The sequence below is a fragment of the Ptychodera flava genome, chromosome 1, assembly GCF_041260155.1.
Source record: "Ptychodera flava strain L36383 chromosome 1, AS_Pfla_20210202, whole genome shotgun sequence".
In the NCBI taxonomy this organism is placed as follows: Eukaryota; Metazoa; Hemichordata; class Enteropneusta; family Ptychoderidae; genus Ptychodera; species Ptychodera flava.
The window spans coordinates 43,849,664-43,866,092 of NC_091928.1; the positions used below are offsets into that span (position 1 = coordinate 43,849,664).

Below are 16,429 nucleotides of genomic sequence, written 5' to 3' on the forward strand. Positions count from 1 at the left end.
AAAGGTTTTTAGAAACCGAGGTCACCTTGTCAGGTGAGCGGAGGATATGATTGTTTTCAAATATGGCGGCCTTCGGCAACATAATGTCCGTTTTCACCAGACTAAACTCCAACCTGAAGCGCCTCCACATCTTCAAATTCCGCTCAACGACAGCGTCTCAGACGAATGAGTATGAGTAGGGCGAGTCAAGTGAACGACTTAAAAGTTTTGCTCAGCCTTTCCCACATGAAACTTTCAGCCGTACTCTTATCAAATCAAGAATAAAATCAGGGGCGTCTTGGAACATTTTACTACTAGAGAAACAAATTACCTAACTTTCATCAATATTTGAAATTCAAAATGGCCGCTATCCCTGTGTTAACTTCAAGGGGAAATGTAAAATTTTCGAAATACTAAGGAATGGGCTTTAAAATTAATTACTACAAGTGGTAGATCAGAAAAGAATTGTAAAAGTTTTGGAGTCTGAATATCTGACGCCCGAGACGCGTTCTACGTTACTAAAGCCATGCTATAAGTTGGATTTAGGTTCAGACGGTTTGTCATAGTTAAATAAATCATTGAATCTCTCATTAAATAGGCCGAGGCACCCATCAACATCTGTATTGTCCTATAAGATACACCAGATATACACGCCTGTGTTTGATTTCAATGATTAAAATCGGCTTTCCAATAATTGCTGATAACTGTCAGATTTACGGGCAGCACCGCTGCAACACGTGGCAAATAGTTCGTTGACATGATTTTACCGCTATCAATACACCTCCCCCATCCCATTTGAGTGAAGGAGAGTCAATTCTGTCCCATCGGTAGATAGACTATGTGTAGACATCAAGCAGCTTGCTGTCATAAATGAATTAAGCTATGTTTCAGTCAGGAGCAAAATGTGAAAAGAAGCACGTTAGAAACTAGCATAAATGTCTTGAGGCTTAGTTCTATAAGTCCCTGGGTATATTGATGAAATATATTTAGTGGTTTCTTCACATCTTTTGGAGAAGTATTTGGACGAGGTGGATGTGATTCTTAATTGGACCCTGGGTTGGGATGAACATCCCCATCACTCAATAATACATCGAAAATAGCCGCATGATTGCTGTAGTAGCAAATGCGAGCTCCATACTTCACACTGTTACTACCACAGTGATAATAATCTGGCTTGGAAAGTCCTTACGCTGTGGTCACACAAGAGGCAGTGAGCAATAGGCCAAAAGCCATAACATAACTGAGTGCACATGTCCATCATACAGAAATGTGACTGTCATCTTTGTTACGCAAAGAAAATCACGTAAATTCGTCCTCTACTGCACTCACCGGGACAGAAACAGCAAGTTGACTTTGTCACTACAATTCATATCTAGGGTAAGGTAAATCGTCGATGACAACATTCAACGGCGCCTTCAACCATTCATACATTCGTATTGCCGTATTTTGACGATAGCCCGGCAAAAAGATGTGACAGTGACAGAAACACCAGCAGAGCTGAAACCGTCCACTGCCCACTGCTGAGAGCGCCATCAACCCAAGATTGTAACTTGAATTTGAGTATCATCCTCTAAATGGACATTTACATGCATTTAATATCGTTTTGTTCTTTGTTGAAAATCTTTGTGACATTCATGATGCCTATTCCATTTTCACATTTAATGAACTGCTGTGTTTTGTTGACTTGTAATTTGAGTCATTGTCATGTTGAATTATTAAGTCACCAGTTAATGCTACAGTTTTCTTATTGATGTTGTTTCTTTGGAGTTTCTGTCTATAGCAAACCATCGCCTTGTAGTATTTCTTCATTTATTCGTTTATTTTCACATGTTTCATTGATTATTTTAACTACTACTACTTTATTGACACACTTTACCCCAAGGAAAGGGTAAACAAAGTCATACATAGAGACTTCAAAGAAGCAATATGATAAGTTGCCAAAAAAGACAAAATCAGCAATAAATGAATAAAGGTACGTACATAATTAGAACACAAACTGGTTGCTTGTTACTGATCTCACAGGAGTAGACACTTGTTAACGTACATTGCTATGGGAATGTATAATTTCTTGTTATTCTAATTCTATTGAATTCTAATTGTCTGTTATGTGATAATGATTAAAATGTTGGATGTACTGGTTGAATAGTATTGTATAATGTATCTCGTTCTGATTTATAGTATTCACAAATAAATCAGAAATGAATCTCATCTTCAATATGATTATGAGTACATCTTTTGCAAATTCTTTCATTGGGGTTTAGATTGTCTTCCAGTTTCTATGTGGAGTTTATGGTTACTGAGCCTGAATTTTGTTAATGTTTCTCTTAGCTGTGGTTTTTTATTTCTATAAGGTATTTTTCAAGTGCTATATCCTTCTTGAATATTGTATATGTTCTTGGCTTATTTCCATTTCCTTTTTTATTTTTGGTCTCACAAAATATATCTTCCTTCCATTTGGACTTACATATATTACACAACTTGTTTTTGACAATTGATAATTTACTATCTGTACAGATGTCGTGAGAATTTAATATTTGTAATTCTTCCATTTTAGTTAAGAGTGACTCAATTTTGGTGTACCAGTTGCTTTTGTTATTTTTATTCACTATGACGGCTTCTTTTATCAATGGATTTTGGCTATTTAGCACTCTATTATAATATTTGATCAGTTGAGTTTGTACAAAAGTTTCAATTGGGTATCTCCCTAGTTCACTGTATATTGCCATCTTCGGGGTATGCCTTGGAATTTTCAAAATAAACAAGCAAGAATTTATGTGCACATCAAAAGACGAATTGTATTTACTTTCATCAGCCCATATATCACTACCATATGTAAGAATCGGTCTGATCAATTTGTCGAATAAACTGAGTTCTAGGGGAATGCTTAAGTCGATACCCGGGCCTATTTTTCCCTTTAGGGCAAAGAGAGGTTTCATACCTTTTTTCTTTAATATATTCATGCCTGTTTTAAATTTACCATTTGGTGTTATCGTGACTCCTAGGTAATTAAACTGATTCACAACATTTAGTTCCCTTCCCTCAAAAAAGAATATATTGTTATGTAGTAGCCGATTCGTCTTATTAAAAATCATCACTTTGGACTTGTCTGTATTGACATGTAATTTCCACTTTTGGGTATATGTTGATAATTTTTCTAAACAATTTTGAAGGCCTGTCTTTGATTAGATAGCTAACTACTGTATCAAGCAATGTAGGAGAGTCAGAGCTGTCATTGTCAAAAATATTTGGAAGATCATTTATGAAAATATTAAAAAGGGTTGGGCTTAAGTTACATCCTTGTTTTACTCCTGTGGTAGACTGAAAAGTTTCTGTTAATCCCTCACTCGTTTTTATCCTGTAGTTTATATTATTATACATATTTGTTATGATATTAAACATATGACCGCTAATATTATTGTTGATTAGCTTTTGATAAAGACCCTCATGCCAAACACTGTCAAAGGCTTTCCTTAAATCAATGAAAAAACAGGCATACAATTTATTTGATTTTGGAGCTTTGCCATTCTTGGTGTGTTTACTATGTAAATATTTGTTGATAATTGTTTTCAGTATAAATAAGTTGTCTGTTGCTCGACAGTCTTTCCTGAATCCGAATTGTTTGTTAGTCATTAGATTATTCATGTTTAAAAAAGATACTAGCCTAGCATTCAACACACTGGTGAACAATTTACCAAGGCAGCTAGATATTGCAATGCCTCTGTAATTTGAAGTGTCTGTTTTAGACCCAGATTTAAACATTGGTACTATTAGCCCAGTATTCCATTTCTGTGGTATTTTGCCAGATTCAAAAACAATATTGAATAATTTTTGTATAGCTTTTGTTAAATGATAACTGTTAAGGGTATCATGAAATTGTTCACATTTTCAGGAGCGTCATCAATTTTTCGATTTAACAGGGAATGTACTATTTTGATTGAGACCCTAGATGTCTCCCATGATGCAGCTGGATCTTGACCTAGATCTTTACATCGCCATAGCTTACAAATACCCCTTATGTCCATGTGTCTGTGTGCTCTATGCTATATCTGGGTCATGCTATCCTATCAGCTGATGAGGTCATGTTTCTGCCGCGTATATCGGCGTCGTATGTGCTCTGTGTTATATCTGGGTCATCTCATCCTGTCACCTGATGAGGTCATGCTTCGAAGGTCATCATGGCGATTCGCAGTGCAGCACTCAGATATCTGGGCCGACGGAACAGCGGGGTTTCAAGCTGTGTACAGCTCCGCTCAACTGCTACAAATTCGCCGAACGCCGAATCCGGTGTTGACACCGAAAATACGAAATCATTCGATCAAATGCCCGGGATCACCAAGGGAGCTTTCCAAACTATATTATTTCTAGTTGACGGATTTGTAAGGGGCACTATTCAGAAACCATGGGCTAGCTTGACAAAGATGCGGAAGGACCTTGGCCCAATCTGGAAACAAAGGTTTGGGAAGCTTGTTATGGTGTCAGTGGCAGATCCACAGCAATTTGAAACCGTGCTGAGAAATGAAGGAAAATACCCTCGGAGGAATCCCCTTGAACCATGGATAGCACATAGACGGGAACGGAACCTAGCTCTCGGTGTGTTACTCCAGTGAGTAATAGTAATTTGTATGAGAACTGAACGGGGCAGTGTCGTTCAGAAACATCATTATATTGCTGCAGATAACCTTCTTTTTAAGGTAGCAGTAACGATATAAACGTAATAGAGTAAGGCATGACGTACAAATATCAATGTTGATAACGGACGGGCAACATGAAGGAATTTAATAATGAAAATTAAAAAAACGGTGCGTACGGTAATTTCTAAAAACAAAACATTCACAGTCTTGCTGTCTTGGCCACATTAAATATAAGATAGCAGAAGGGATGGACGTCTCGGAAAGCAAAATGCTTGAATGATCTGATTACCATTTTGTTTTCTGCCATATTGTGTTAACCTTGCCATCGTTTTTACAGTGAAGGCGCTGACTGGCATCGCAACAGAGCTGCACTCAGCAAGCGGATGATGAGACCTCGTGAAGTTGCCTCCTACACCGACGCAGTCAATGACGTCATCACTGACCTGACAAAAAAGGTGATCAGAGCCAGGGATGGTCACAAAACGGACAACATTGTACCCGACATTGAAAATATACTGTTTACCTGGTCCTTGGATTGTAAGTGTATTTAAAGAATGGGCCCACTCATAGCCCTTCTTTGCACATTGCTTTGTACGAGAAGAGAGGAGGCATATATGATAGATGACCATTCCGAAGATACTGACTTAACAAGATGGCACAACGGTGTAGATTAGAAATAAGAAGCTGCATAGCGGATCGGGCAGTTTAATCTAAGCCCATTTTTTTATTGTACATGTCAATAACGCTTCATTTTTCTCTTGTTTTGTTTTTAAATATGACATAATGACCTCGTTCTTTGCTACGATTTTGATGTCGATAAAATATGCCTGTTGCCTGCTAGTAGCAATGTCATAGCGATGATTCTATGATAGCGCAGCATAACTCTGTTGTAAATGCTAAATGAAGGGGAAAACCAAAACGGTTTATCACACTTTGCTCCATAAAAAAATCGAACTTTTCCCTCTTGCATTCAGCGTCCTGCCAGTTTTATTTCATGGAGCATTCATATTACTCTGCCGCTTGTTTACGTGGAGTGTCCCCATCTGTATATTATAGCCGCTTGTGCTGTGATCTTGAACAAGAAATTAAACCTTCTCGATGACAAACCACATCCGGAGGCCCAGGCTTTCATCAAGGCAGTGCACGATATGTTTGACTCAACAATGTGGATGTTTTTAATCCCCACTCAAGTTCATAAGAAGTTCAACAGCTGGGTTTGGAAGAAACACGTCAAAGCATGGGATACCATCTATGCTACTGGTAAGAGGAACTATTTGGATTTTGCAGTATAATCTTTTCAGCTCAACACATCTTGTGTGTAGGTAATGACATTGCTGACCAGGTAGAACAAACTCAAGGTCAATTTAACATTGAATAGCAAAGAAGCAACAGAAAAGGTGGAGCGACATGTCGTGGTTAACGCTCTCCAAATACCACGATCACTTCATCACTCGATTCAGAGGAAGCCAATTGAATTGTTAGGTTTAGCCGTACCAATAATATTATCAATATTGACTTGGTTGAATCAAAGTAAGACCTCATTGATCCGTATGTGAAAGCTATATAACATTCACATGGCTTACTGTGCATTCCGTGTCGATATGTAGTCATACTTCAAAATTTCACTTATAATAGGTGTGCTACGCCCATAAAACATATGTATGACAGATGTACTTTAGAAGCCTGATGACATTCAGTATATTCAGTTTTGACGCACAGGCTGATGTCGTAATTCATTCAAAGTAAAAATGAGCAGATATTCAGTATTCCATGCCCACCAGGGATACTATTGCCAGTTAATGTCCGAAGTCCTGTCAAATATAGTGAATTTATTTTGTTTTGATAAATGACCGATTTAAAGAAATTCATTACATACGCAAACTAGCTTCATAGTGGTATTAAGCGAATCGGACTTTCAACATAAAAAATGTTAATGACCAATAGACGTTTAAAAGTCAAATCGAAATTGAGGCAAAGTTTTTAATCATAGAAATTTATAAAACATGCAAATTAGCCAATAATTAGTATGTTGCGCTCGACGAATGTTCGATATCACCATGAAATCTGAGTTTAACAAATGTATCCTAAAAGTCTAGCCAAATTTAATGTTTAAGGTCTTGGTATATGGCCTCATTACAATACATAATACAAATACATAATATAGTCAGTATTTTACGCTCATGTACCTTTCAAAACTTGGCAAAATGCTTGATATACGTTAGTATATTTACTTATATTGACGTATATGGCACACAAAATTAATGCTGTACGTAATGTATATCTTTCTATATGGAACGCTGCAATACGTTCATATACGTAGCGTATATCTATACTTAACGTATTTGACAAATGTACAGAATCAGTGTATATTGGTGTATACCAAACATTTTGCGTACTGTCAGCATTACTAAAACTAATTAGTATGATCAGTGTACCTTAGAAGTCAGATATAATTCAGTGCAGACAGTTTTTATGTTGCCTAGTCACAAAATTTCATTAAAAATATAAATTCAAAATCACATCAATTTCGTCTATTTTTAGGTCACTATTGAGTTCAAATCTTTGATCATGCAAATTTGTCCAAATTATGTGAGCTGCAGCCTTCAGAAACAGAATTCCATCCATCCATGAGCACAATATATAGATACAAAGTCTTATCAGTTTTGGTTCTGAAGTTTTTGAGTTATGAGTGGAACAAACTTTCAGTCACGGAAAGATACGTACATCCACACACACCTAAACAAAAAGGACCTGCACTTCGTAAGCTATGCCCGCACGTAGGCCAAAAAAAATACATTCATGACGTACACATGCTTGAGAGATTCATAGATATGAGATCTGTAGTACAATGGCCACTAGCCCTCTCAAACTCCGAGTGCGTCGTTCAAGTCCTGAGAAATATTGTTCCTGAGCACAAATTGCAGGAGTTCCGGGGGTTTCAATGACCAGATAATTTCTTTGTACAATTTACCAAAAAGTTGACAACCTCTGTATTTGTCTGTGAATGGCCGCTTGTAGAGGATTCATAATCACTGAACAGGGCGGATGGACCAAAACGACGGAGTGATGTCTCGGTTGCACGGACTAATATGGCACAATCATTAGCATTGTGTCTCTATTCGCAGCGAAAACGTTGATCGACGAGAAAATGAATGACGTCACCGAGAGAGTGGCCGCTGGAGAGGACAATGATACGGAAGAGGCTGATTTCGTCACTTACATGGTTGTCCAGGGAAAGCTGGAGATCGCCGAAATTTACGCAAATGTTACAGAATTACTGGCTGCAGCTGTCGATACGGTAGGAATCCCTTGCTTAGGGAGCGTTCAGTTCTTATTGATGGGCGTGGGCCGGCAAATTCTTCCTGTGCATCAGTCAAAATAAGTGAATTCCCCTACCCATTGCACCAAAAAATTGATGACCCTCTTTTAAGATGACAAAAATTTCATGAACTCCCTATTGTTTGAGTAAAGTTGCACACACAAACACCTCTTGGGAGGAATAGAATACAAATAAAGATTCTCAGCTTATTTTAAATGACCCCCTAACAAACTCACAATGCGTTCCAATCTCCCCTCCTGGCTTGCTTTAAGCAACTCGTCAAAATACGGATACATCACTCGAATAAGACGCGGTATCGCCCAAACTTCTTGTAATAACCCCTTTATCATGCATGCATACTTTGGTTATGACTGTTTTCCTACGGACGTTCCGAAATTAGCGACGAAATTAACTGAAATCAACCTTGGTTGCTCCTCGCTGTACTTATATAAAGTTGGTTGCTAAGGAGTGATGACAACCGTATCATTTCTTGATATTATTCCACTATTGGGCCATTCCACTTCCAGGGAAGGTTTATGGAGCACTTTTAAAGCGAACAATTTAAATATTACGATGTCGACACAGGTTTTCACGATTTGAAGAAGATTTATTTTTAGTTTAAAATGACGGTGGATGTAAAACATAGGCTTGAGTGTGTAAAATGAGTGTGTTTTCGTGTTTTGATACATAACCTCATCCCTGCGTGAAAGTTATGAGGCCGCCAAAATCTGGTCAAAATACGCCACGTAAAGCGGTTCTGTCATGATGCACTGTCAACCGGTATCTTAATCTTCAGCAGCGCGCGTAGACGATAGGAAAACACTGCAACGTATTGGACCGGCCGTGAACGGTGACAGGTGTCGGCTACAAATTTTCAATGCATTTGTTCGTATGTTTTTGGTACAACTGTACTTGTGCCTAAATGCAATGCCCATGAAGTGACTGCAAACAACAGAATTTTGACCATAATCATAATGACGTTTCGGATGGTCATTTGTCTTATTCGCTCAGCTGTTTTATTTGTATATGAACATACCAACGAAGGCCATGCATACCAGCGAAAGTCACGCGTACGTGTAGCTGTAAGTAGTTCGGTTATAGTGAAAATATAGTTCGTATTTTCACTAGTTAAAATAAGGGTTCATATTAGTACCGTCTAAACAATAGGAGAATGGCAATACAGGCATAGCTGTATGATAATTCCATATACTGTGCATTTCGCTTTTTGCTTCAGACATCAAGCACGTTCTTATGGACCCTGCATTGCGTTTCAAAGTACCCACAAGTGCAAGAGTCATTGTATGAAGAAATTAAGCGAGTCATTCCTGCGGGAGAGACGCCAACACACGAACATATCAATGGAATGCCGTACTTGAAAGCAATTCTCAAGGAGACCATGAGGTAATTAAGTGTCAGTTGAATTGATATTTGTACCAAAGAGTTGTAATATGTTCCATAGATATATTGATGATCTGATCGGTTTGAACAATTCTGGTATTTCTAATTACCCCCCCCCCCCGCCTCACATCTATCCAGATGAATTATGGATGCATTATTGCCTGTATTTTAGCTGAATTGTGTATATGCAGATGTATACAGATGCAGATGTATGCAGATGTATACAGTCAAGAATCCATTCGTTTGGACTCATGTGAATTCACGTGTATTATTCTATAATACAGGCAAAACAGTCAGTGTGAATTTATCTTTTTATTCCTTTTATCGAGTGAAAATATTGACCTGTTTGCGATGGAAATACGGGTTATCGGTGAACTCCCAAAATTGTGTCAAATATTGTTTGAAATGTCAACACAGCGTCTATGAATGTAAACATTAATATTATTTTGACTGTATAATTAAGCACATACTACAACACATTGCTAACAATGTCATCGCTTCCTTTTAAGCAACGGGATGTGGTTAAAAGTGTAATATTGTGCATTTCAACATATTTTAGATAAAATAACAAAACGTGTATTTGTTTACTTCAACATATTTTAGATAAAAGTAGCAAAACATGTATTTGTTTGCCAGGAAAAGTATGAAAGTATTATCAGCAGTTACGGATATTGCCCTTTTCACGTTCAAGCCGATCCCAACTAAGGATGTCCCTGATAGGACCATAATCAAGTGAACATTTGTTTATCTTTACAAGCGTAGCTGCTTCGAGAAAGAAATTGTAAATAAACCGTTACAACACCATTGCAAGGAAGCTTACATTTTCAACCCATACAAACGTTCGCACATATTCAAATGAAAGACCACTGCATAATGATTCTGTCAGGTCTCTCTGGTCCCAATGACTTATCTTTCTGACATAGCAAACATTGATTATCTTTTTATAGGTTACACCCGCCCGTTATTAATGTTTCTCGGATCATCGATAGAGAAGTGACGGTTGGTGGTTACCGTGTGCCAGCTGAGGTTAGTTGCCAAGGGTTTGTTTCACAGGTTGATGAGTTTTTTTGTATGAATCAGAAACCGAACATTTCACCTTCTTTGCCTTTAAACCTGACGTATAGTCTTTTTTCTCGGTGTATTTTATCTTAAGGTAGAATGCGCCTCGGGGACAGGTAGTCGGACTCTGAAATTTCTACAATTCTTTTCTGATCTACCACTTCTGGGGACTGATTTTAAAGCTCTTGAAGAAAGAAAAAACTTTCACTGGCTTCGTTTCACTAAAATCAAAAATTTAATTTTTCCCAGTAGAGTTAACAGAGGAATGGCGGCCATTTTGAATTTCAAATATCGCAAAATATTTAGTAATTTGTTTCGCTAGTTCCAAACTTTGCACGGTGACCTTCTAATTTTAGTTGTTGATTTGATAAGAGAACGGTTGAAAGTTTCATTCAAGAAAGTTTGAGTAAAAGTTTAAGTCCTGCACTTTCGAGGCGCATACTACCTTAATTGGAATAAAACGTCCTTACGTTTGTTTACAGCTTTTTAAGTATAAAATATGATGTTAACTGGTAGTTAATAGAAAATGCCAAGCTCAATGCACTGATGAATTTCCTTTCTTGACAAAGAGTTGTGAATGTTATGATATCACGTGACAAAATAACTTGTAACGGAACTTCATTATGTTAAATTTCATTCTTCAAATAAACACCAACCCGATCATTTAACAATATTACCACTGTCAATGCCAAAGGACAACCTTCATAGGGATGAATTTAGTAATTAGCGTGATGTCATGATTGTACTTGCAGAAGTATGACAGAGCTTCCATTTACTTAATTTTATGTGATGCACGCATTGAACGGGAGTTCTTGTGAAAGGGCAGGTAAACGACAATTATTTACTTTCTCTTTTGCCGCTTTTCCCAAGACTATTTTGATGGGACAGACTTGGTTGATGGGTCGAGATCCTGAATACTTTGAAGATCCGCTAGAATTCCAACCAGAGAGATGGATTCGAGATGAAAAAGAACACTTCTATGGATTTAAGTCCTTACCATTTGGCTACGGACCACGGATGTGCATTGGTGAGTTTATCTTCTAAACCACTGCCATCTTGTCAATAAAGATGGATACGATATAGTATGCGGCTAGCAAGGAATGGTGGATCTTCATGTTCAAATTCACAGGGGCTCACAAGTGGCTATATAAGTCAATATTACAGCGTTTTTCTTTCTTTTTCAATGTTACAAATAAACTAGCTGAGCCTGAAGAGCACAACACTTGTGTAGCTGTCTTTTGTGTAGCTTGTATTGGCATGTATAGTGCGCCCTCAATAGGGAGTGTGATCATATGTAAATGCGACCTTTGGTTCCGTGACCTCTAGCCATGCCTACTTCCCTCTCCATATGGCCGGCCATGCGTACAGACGTCGCTGTGTTTACTGACGTCGGGAAATTAGTACAGTAAGCATAGCGAGGACAGGAAGTAGGAATGGCTAGAGGTCACGGAACTAAAGGTCGCATTTACATATGATCACACTCCCTATTGAGGGCGCACTATACATGCCAATACAAGCTACACAAAAGACAGCTACACAAGTGTTGTGCTCTTCAGGCTCAGCTAGTTTATTTGTAACATTGAAAAAGAAAGAAAAACGCTGTAATATTGACTTATATAGCCACTTGTACAGTAAGCATAGCGAGGGCAGGGCAGGAAGTAGGCATGGCTAGAGCCGGGCCTAGAGGTCACGGAACTAAAGGTCACATTTACGAGGACGCACTATACATGCCAATACACGCTACACAAAAGACAGCTACACAAGTGTTGTGCTCTTCAGCTGGATTATTGTGACAGTGAAAAGAAAGAAAAACGCTGTAATATTGACTTAAATAGGCACTTATGAGGCCCTGTGGTTCAAATTTACAAGGAGCCGGAGGAAACGTTTCAAGTATTTTGAAACATATCTCGGCCGTGACCAAGTCATTTCCAGAGACTTGATTGGACAATACAATGTCTATTAATTTTTTAACCCGCAGTTCCCTCCCTAGATGTCCAGTTTTACCATAGAAAACAATAGGTTGTGAAAGGGTCAAAATATTAATGATGTACACGAATTTTTATTGGACGTTTACCACTCGAACTTGTCAGTTGCTAACGCTGTAAGCCCCATTACTAAATATTGACTTTGAATGTGCAGGGTTTTTATAAGGTCCATCTCAAATCAAGATAAATTATAATGCAATAAAACTAAAGGAGCAAACAATCTTTGCCAATAGGTACTAATGCGAGGAACAGGGATAAGAATTAAGGTTTCTCACACAATATTGCGTTTAGAATTGAATGACAAGACTTTCATTGATATGTGTTATGACTATGGGGTGAGAATATCTCTAACTTACAATAATTTATCATCGCATTACGATTTTCACTATGTTTTCATTCAAATGACCTATTTTAAGATTATTTCATTTCATTTTAATGTATCATAGTAGTAAACTTACCGTAGTACTTTTTATAACGAAATTATTTCATTAGTATATGACTTTTCTGACAATAGTTATATCACTAATGACTAGTTATGATAATTTTATTATGTTATATAATTATTTTCTTTGAAGTCGTATTTCTAATTTTCATTAATTCATTATTTCGTCATGTTAGTCTTTGCTTTTCCGTTTGTTACGCTTGTTTGCTGTAATTATTTATTCACCATTCTTATTTCATCTTTATTATCCATATTTGTTCTCTGATATATAAAGACAAAGTAATTCTGTTAACCTAGAATTAATTCTTGAAGTCAGTATTTTGACATTTTAGTCTTTATTTGTTCGTCATTTAAGATTTTGGCTTAAATTGCAATTTCAATCATTAAATCAATCTTATGTAAAAATTTACTCAAATTTATCATGACTAAGAGAATATCTTAGCCTTATAGTTACTGCGCTATTTTTTCCTTTAATTTTTTCGTCACATAAGTTTTACATTTTTTTCATTAACTTCCTCCTATTTTTAATATTTTCCTTCTGTGCTAATTTTAATTTTTTTCACTTGCTCAGAATAATTAGTACTGAAAAATGTAATAAATAATGTCGTGATAATGAAAAAACTATTCACTTATGAAATGAAAATAAAATAATGAAGTTTATTACGAAAGGGCGATACCATAATTGAAATAAAAATTATATTTTAAAGACTATTTTAAGAAAATGTAATGTTGTCAAAAAAAAAAAAATAAAATTAACAATAATAGAATGAAAATACGATTAATTGCTTTGGTTGTGATACCATCCAATGTTTTATAGTATAATTATTTGCGAAATTTTGTGCTGTTTTCCCTGATAGGTAAACGACTGGCAGAACTGGAAATACATTTGGCACTTGCAAGGGTAAATCTATTTATAAACTCAAGTTATAAATTGTAAACCTTATAAGTGTCTCATAACTTTATAAGCCTCTCACAACTTATATCTTGTTCACATGTGCTTTCGGAAGAAGCTGCTTCTAAAATATTAAAGAAAGAAGTATCTCAAATTGGATTGGCGTGGCGGATAATTTACATTTATTTATATATTTCATTTTGCCACCAAAATGGCCTCTACCTCTTTGTTATTCATGTACGGTACTATTATGTCCTCCAAAGACTACAAGCAGAAATAACTTTTAAACATTGCACCAGAATATTACACTAAAAGGTATGGGCACCACGAATACTGTTTCTCTGTACAATACTTCATGGCATCAATATGGTCATATGTAATGCTCGTCTTTATGTTTACCATACCATATCCAGGAATGACAGTTTCCATGTTCTTACTATTTCCATCGTTGCAGCTGTGTCAGAGATTTATTCTGGTGTCGACGACCGATGTAGAAGGCAAGATTACATCCATTACTGCGCCAGACAGGCCCCTCAACTTGAAGTTTCTAGACAGAACACTTTAGAGCACGTGACTTCCATATTCGTCCTGATTCGTAAATCATCACAACGCAATTCAGTTCACAGGACTTATTGCTTCAAGAGATGCATTTTTACAAGCCTCTGTTACTCGGCTGATATAGTTTCATTTGTAAAGATAAATGTATTTGTATGTAGTGTAAAGAGGAAGAACATGCATTCCTATATAATGTTATTCATGTAATTTTTAAACATCTGTTAAGAATCCAAACGTGTCGCGGTGCTAAAAGTGCAGTAAAAGAACGGATTAAGTCATGTGTGACAATGTGATCAAAATTTCAAATTTCAAACAAGTGAGATGAAAGCGGGTCACCTTGTCTTGAACCTCTGTTAACAAGAAAGTAACCAAAAGTGAGAACATTTGTTAATTACACAACTAGAAATCTTACATTTTTAAAACTTCGACCCATTAAATTAAAGGATTACCAAAATTTAATTTCCTCAAAGCAAAGCAAAGGCAAGGCCAACCGATCGAGTCAGATGCCTCAGCAAAATCGATACAAAGTAGAATATCAAGAATATCACTTTCTTTTGTAAAGATCATGTGAACAGCGCCGCCGATGTAGCGACATTTTGCATAACCACTTTGATTTGGAAGAATTATTTCTGATAAAATCATTGATACTCGAATTGAAAGGGCCTTGAAAGCAATTTTATAGTTAACGTTTGAAACAGAAATAAGTCTCGTACTTTTCAGTCGCAGACGGTATTTTCTTTTTTTGTCAATCAAAGTAACGATGTTTGTCTTTGGAACCTGACAAATCTCCATGGACATATGTGTGCATAGTGAAACTCTCTACAATTAAACTACCGTCTTTGCAGCCACCAACGTCCTAAGGGGAAACAAACTGTAATATACTTACATGAAAACAAATGTGCGTATGACATTTTGATGTATAAATAGCACAATGCTAGTTTCTTCAATGCCAAACTTGGACAGGAAATTATCAACAATGGTTCCAGTTATTTTAATCTTCCAGAAAAAGTTGCAACAATGTAACAAGTTGTGAAGTTCAATGTAAAATACCACATAATTGTATTACCACAATTTACTGGTTAGCGAAATAGTGAAATAGAAGACATTCTTCCATGACCTGTGTACCTTATTTGAAGCAGAAAGAGAAACCCAGTTTCATTTAAGTTTGTAACAATATGTTTGCTAAAAGTTGAAGAATGGTGGAATAGAGTTACATTGGAGTCAATCGATTTTAACAACCGATACATTATTCTTGCCAAACTTGAATTCAGCTATATTTTAAAATACATTATTATCTAAGGAATATAGTTACTGTATATAAGTGTAGACGAAAAAAGAATATTCTTCCATTTTATTTAGTTGTAACGAAGATGAAACAAAAACACAACAGAGAGAAATATTGCCTACAAAAATATTACAACTGAAAAGTACATGAGTCGCTGGCATTCTCTGATAATACAGAATCAAAGATTTGGAATATCATTTTTATGTAAGCACAATCCTGGGTTCTCCTTTGTTCTTGGTCTTTTGTCAGTGTTTTGTTTCTGTTGTCTTTTCTTTTTCTGTACCTTTTCTTCTTGTCAGTTAATAAAAAATGTTTACAAAAAAACTTAAGTGTGATCAATAAGTAGCAGGGGCCTGGTCACAATTTATGCGCTCAATATTGATATATTTTCATTCGAGAAACTAATTAAATATGCAATTGAGCTATTAGCTAGAATGCCGTGCAAATTAAAACTTGTAAGTTGACATGCGTACGATCAAGGATGGCACAGGTCTGGGCAAAATCGGTGTACTAAGTAGTAATTATTTAGAGCCTAATTTAAAAAAATCATTGTGAATACACTTGAGCTATTAAAAAGAATCTTTTTTTCATAAAACCTACAATAGAAGTAGACCTATGTATGTATACGGCAGAGGTCCTGTCTAAATCGGTGGTCTCATTATTGATATATTGTAGTATAATTACAAAAATGTATTTCATAAGTATAATTGCTCGTTAAAATTTACATCATGAGTAGACATAAGTAAGATCAATAAATAAAGCATTGTGTGGTCAAAATCGGTGCACTCATCATTGATATAGACCTACAGCCTAATAATAGCAATTCGTAAAATGTGCAAATGATACTGCGACTCTTTACCTGGAATAATTTGTTTTATAACGCC

At 36.4% G+C, this 16,429-nt stretch overlaps 1 protein-coding gene across 1 annotated transcript; it reads left to right on the top strand.

The window, feature by feature from the left end:
- Positions 1 to 3,512: 3,512 nt before the first annotated feature.
- On the top strand, positions 3,513 to 15,871 carry LOC139138461 (1,25-dihydroxyvitamin D(3) 24-hydroxylase, mitochondrial-like). The gene is made up of 9 exons (XM_070706850.1): positions 3,513 to 4,582; positions 4,948 to 5,147; positions 5,667 to 5,870; positions 7,736 to 7,908; positions 9,164 to 9,330; positions 10,275 to 10,353; positions 11,257 to 11,413; positions 13,671 to 13,714; positions 14,160 to 15,871. The coding sequence occupies exons 1-9, from the start codon at positions 4,155 to 4,157 to the stop codon at positions 14,268 to 14,270; spliced, it is 1,563 nt and encodes a 520-aa protein (XP_070562951.1). The 5' UTR covers positions 3,513 to 4,154; the 3' UTR covers positions 14,271 to 15,871.
- The last annotated feature ends 558 nt before the right edge of the window (positions 15,872 to 16,429 follow it).

Excerpts from the sequence above, each read along its gene's own strand:
- LOC139138461 (XM_070706850.1), top strand. The coding sequence starts at position 4,155 with ATGGCGATTCGCAGTGCAGCACTCAGATATCTGGGCCGACGGAACAGC. Across the intron at positions 4,583-4,947 it reads GCTCTCGGTGTGTTACTCCA|TGAAGGCGCTGACTGGCATC; the intron begins GTGAGTAATAGT and ends TCGTTTTTACAG. Across the intron at positions 5,871-7,735 it reads GGATACCATCTATGCTACTG|CGAAAACGTTGATCGACGAG; the intron begins GTAAGAGGAACT and ends CTCTATTCGCAG.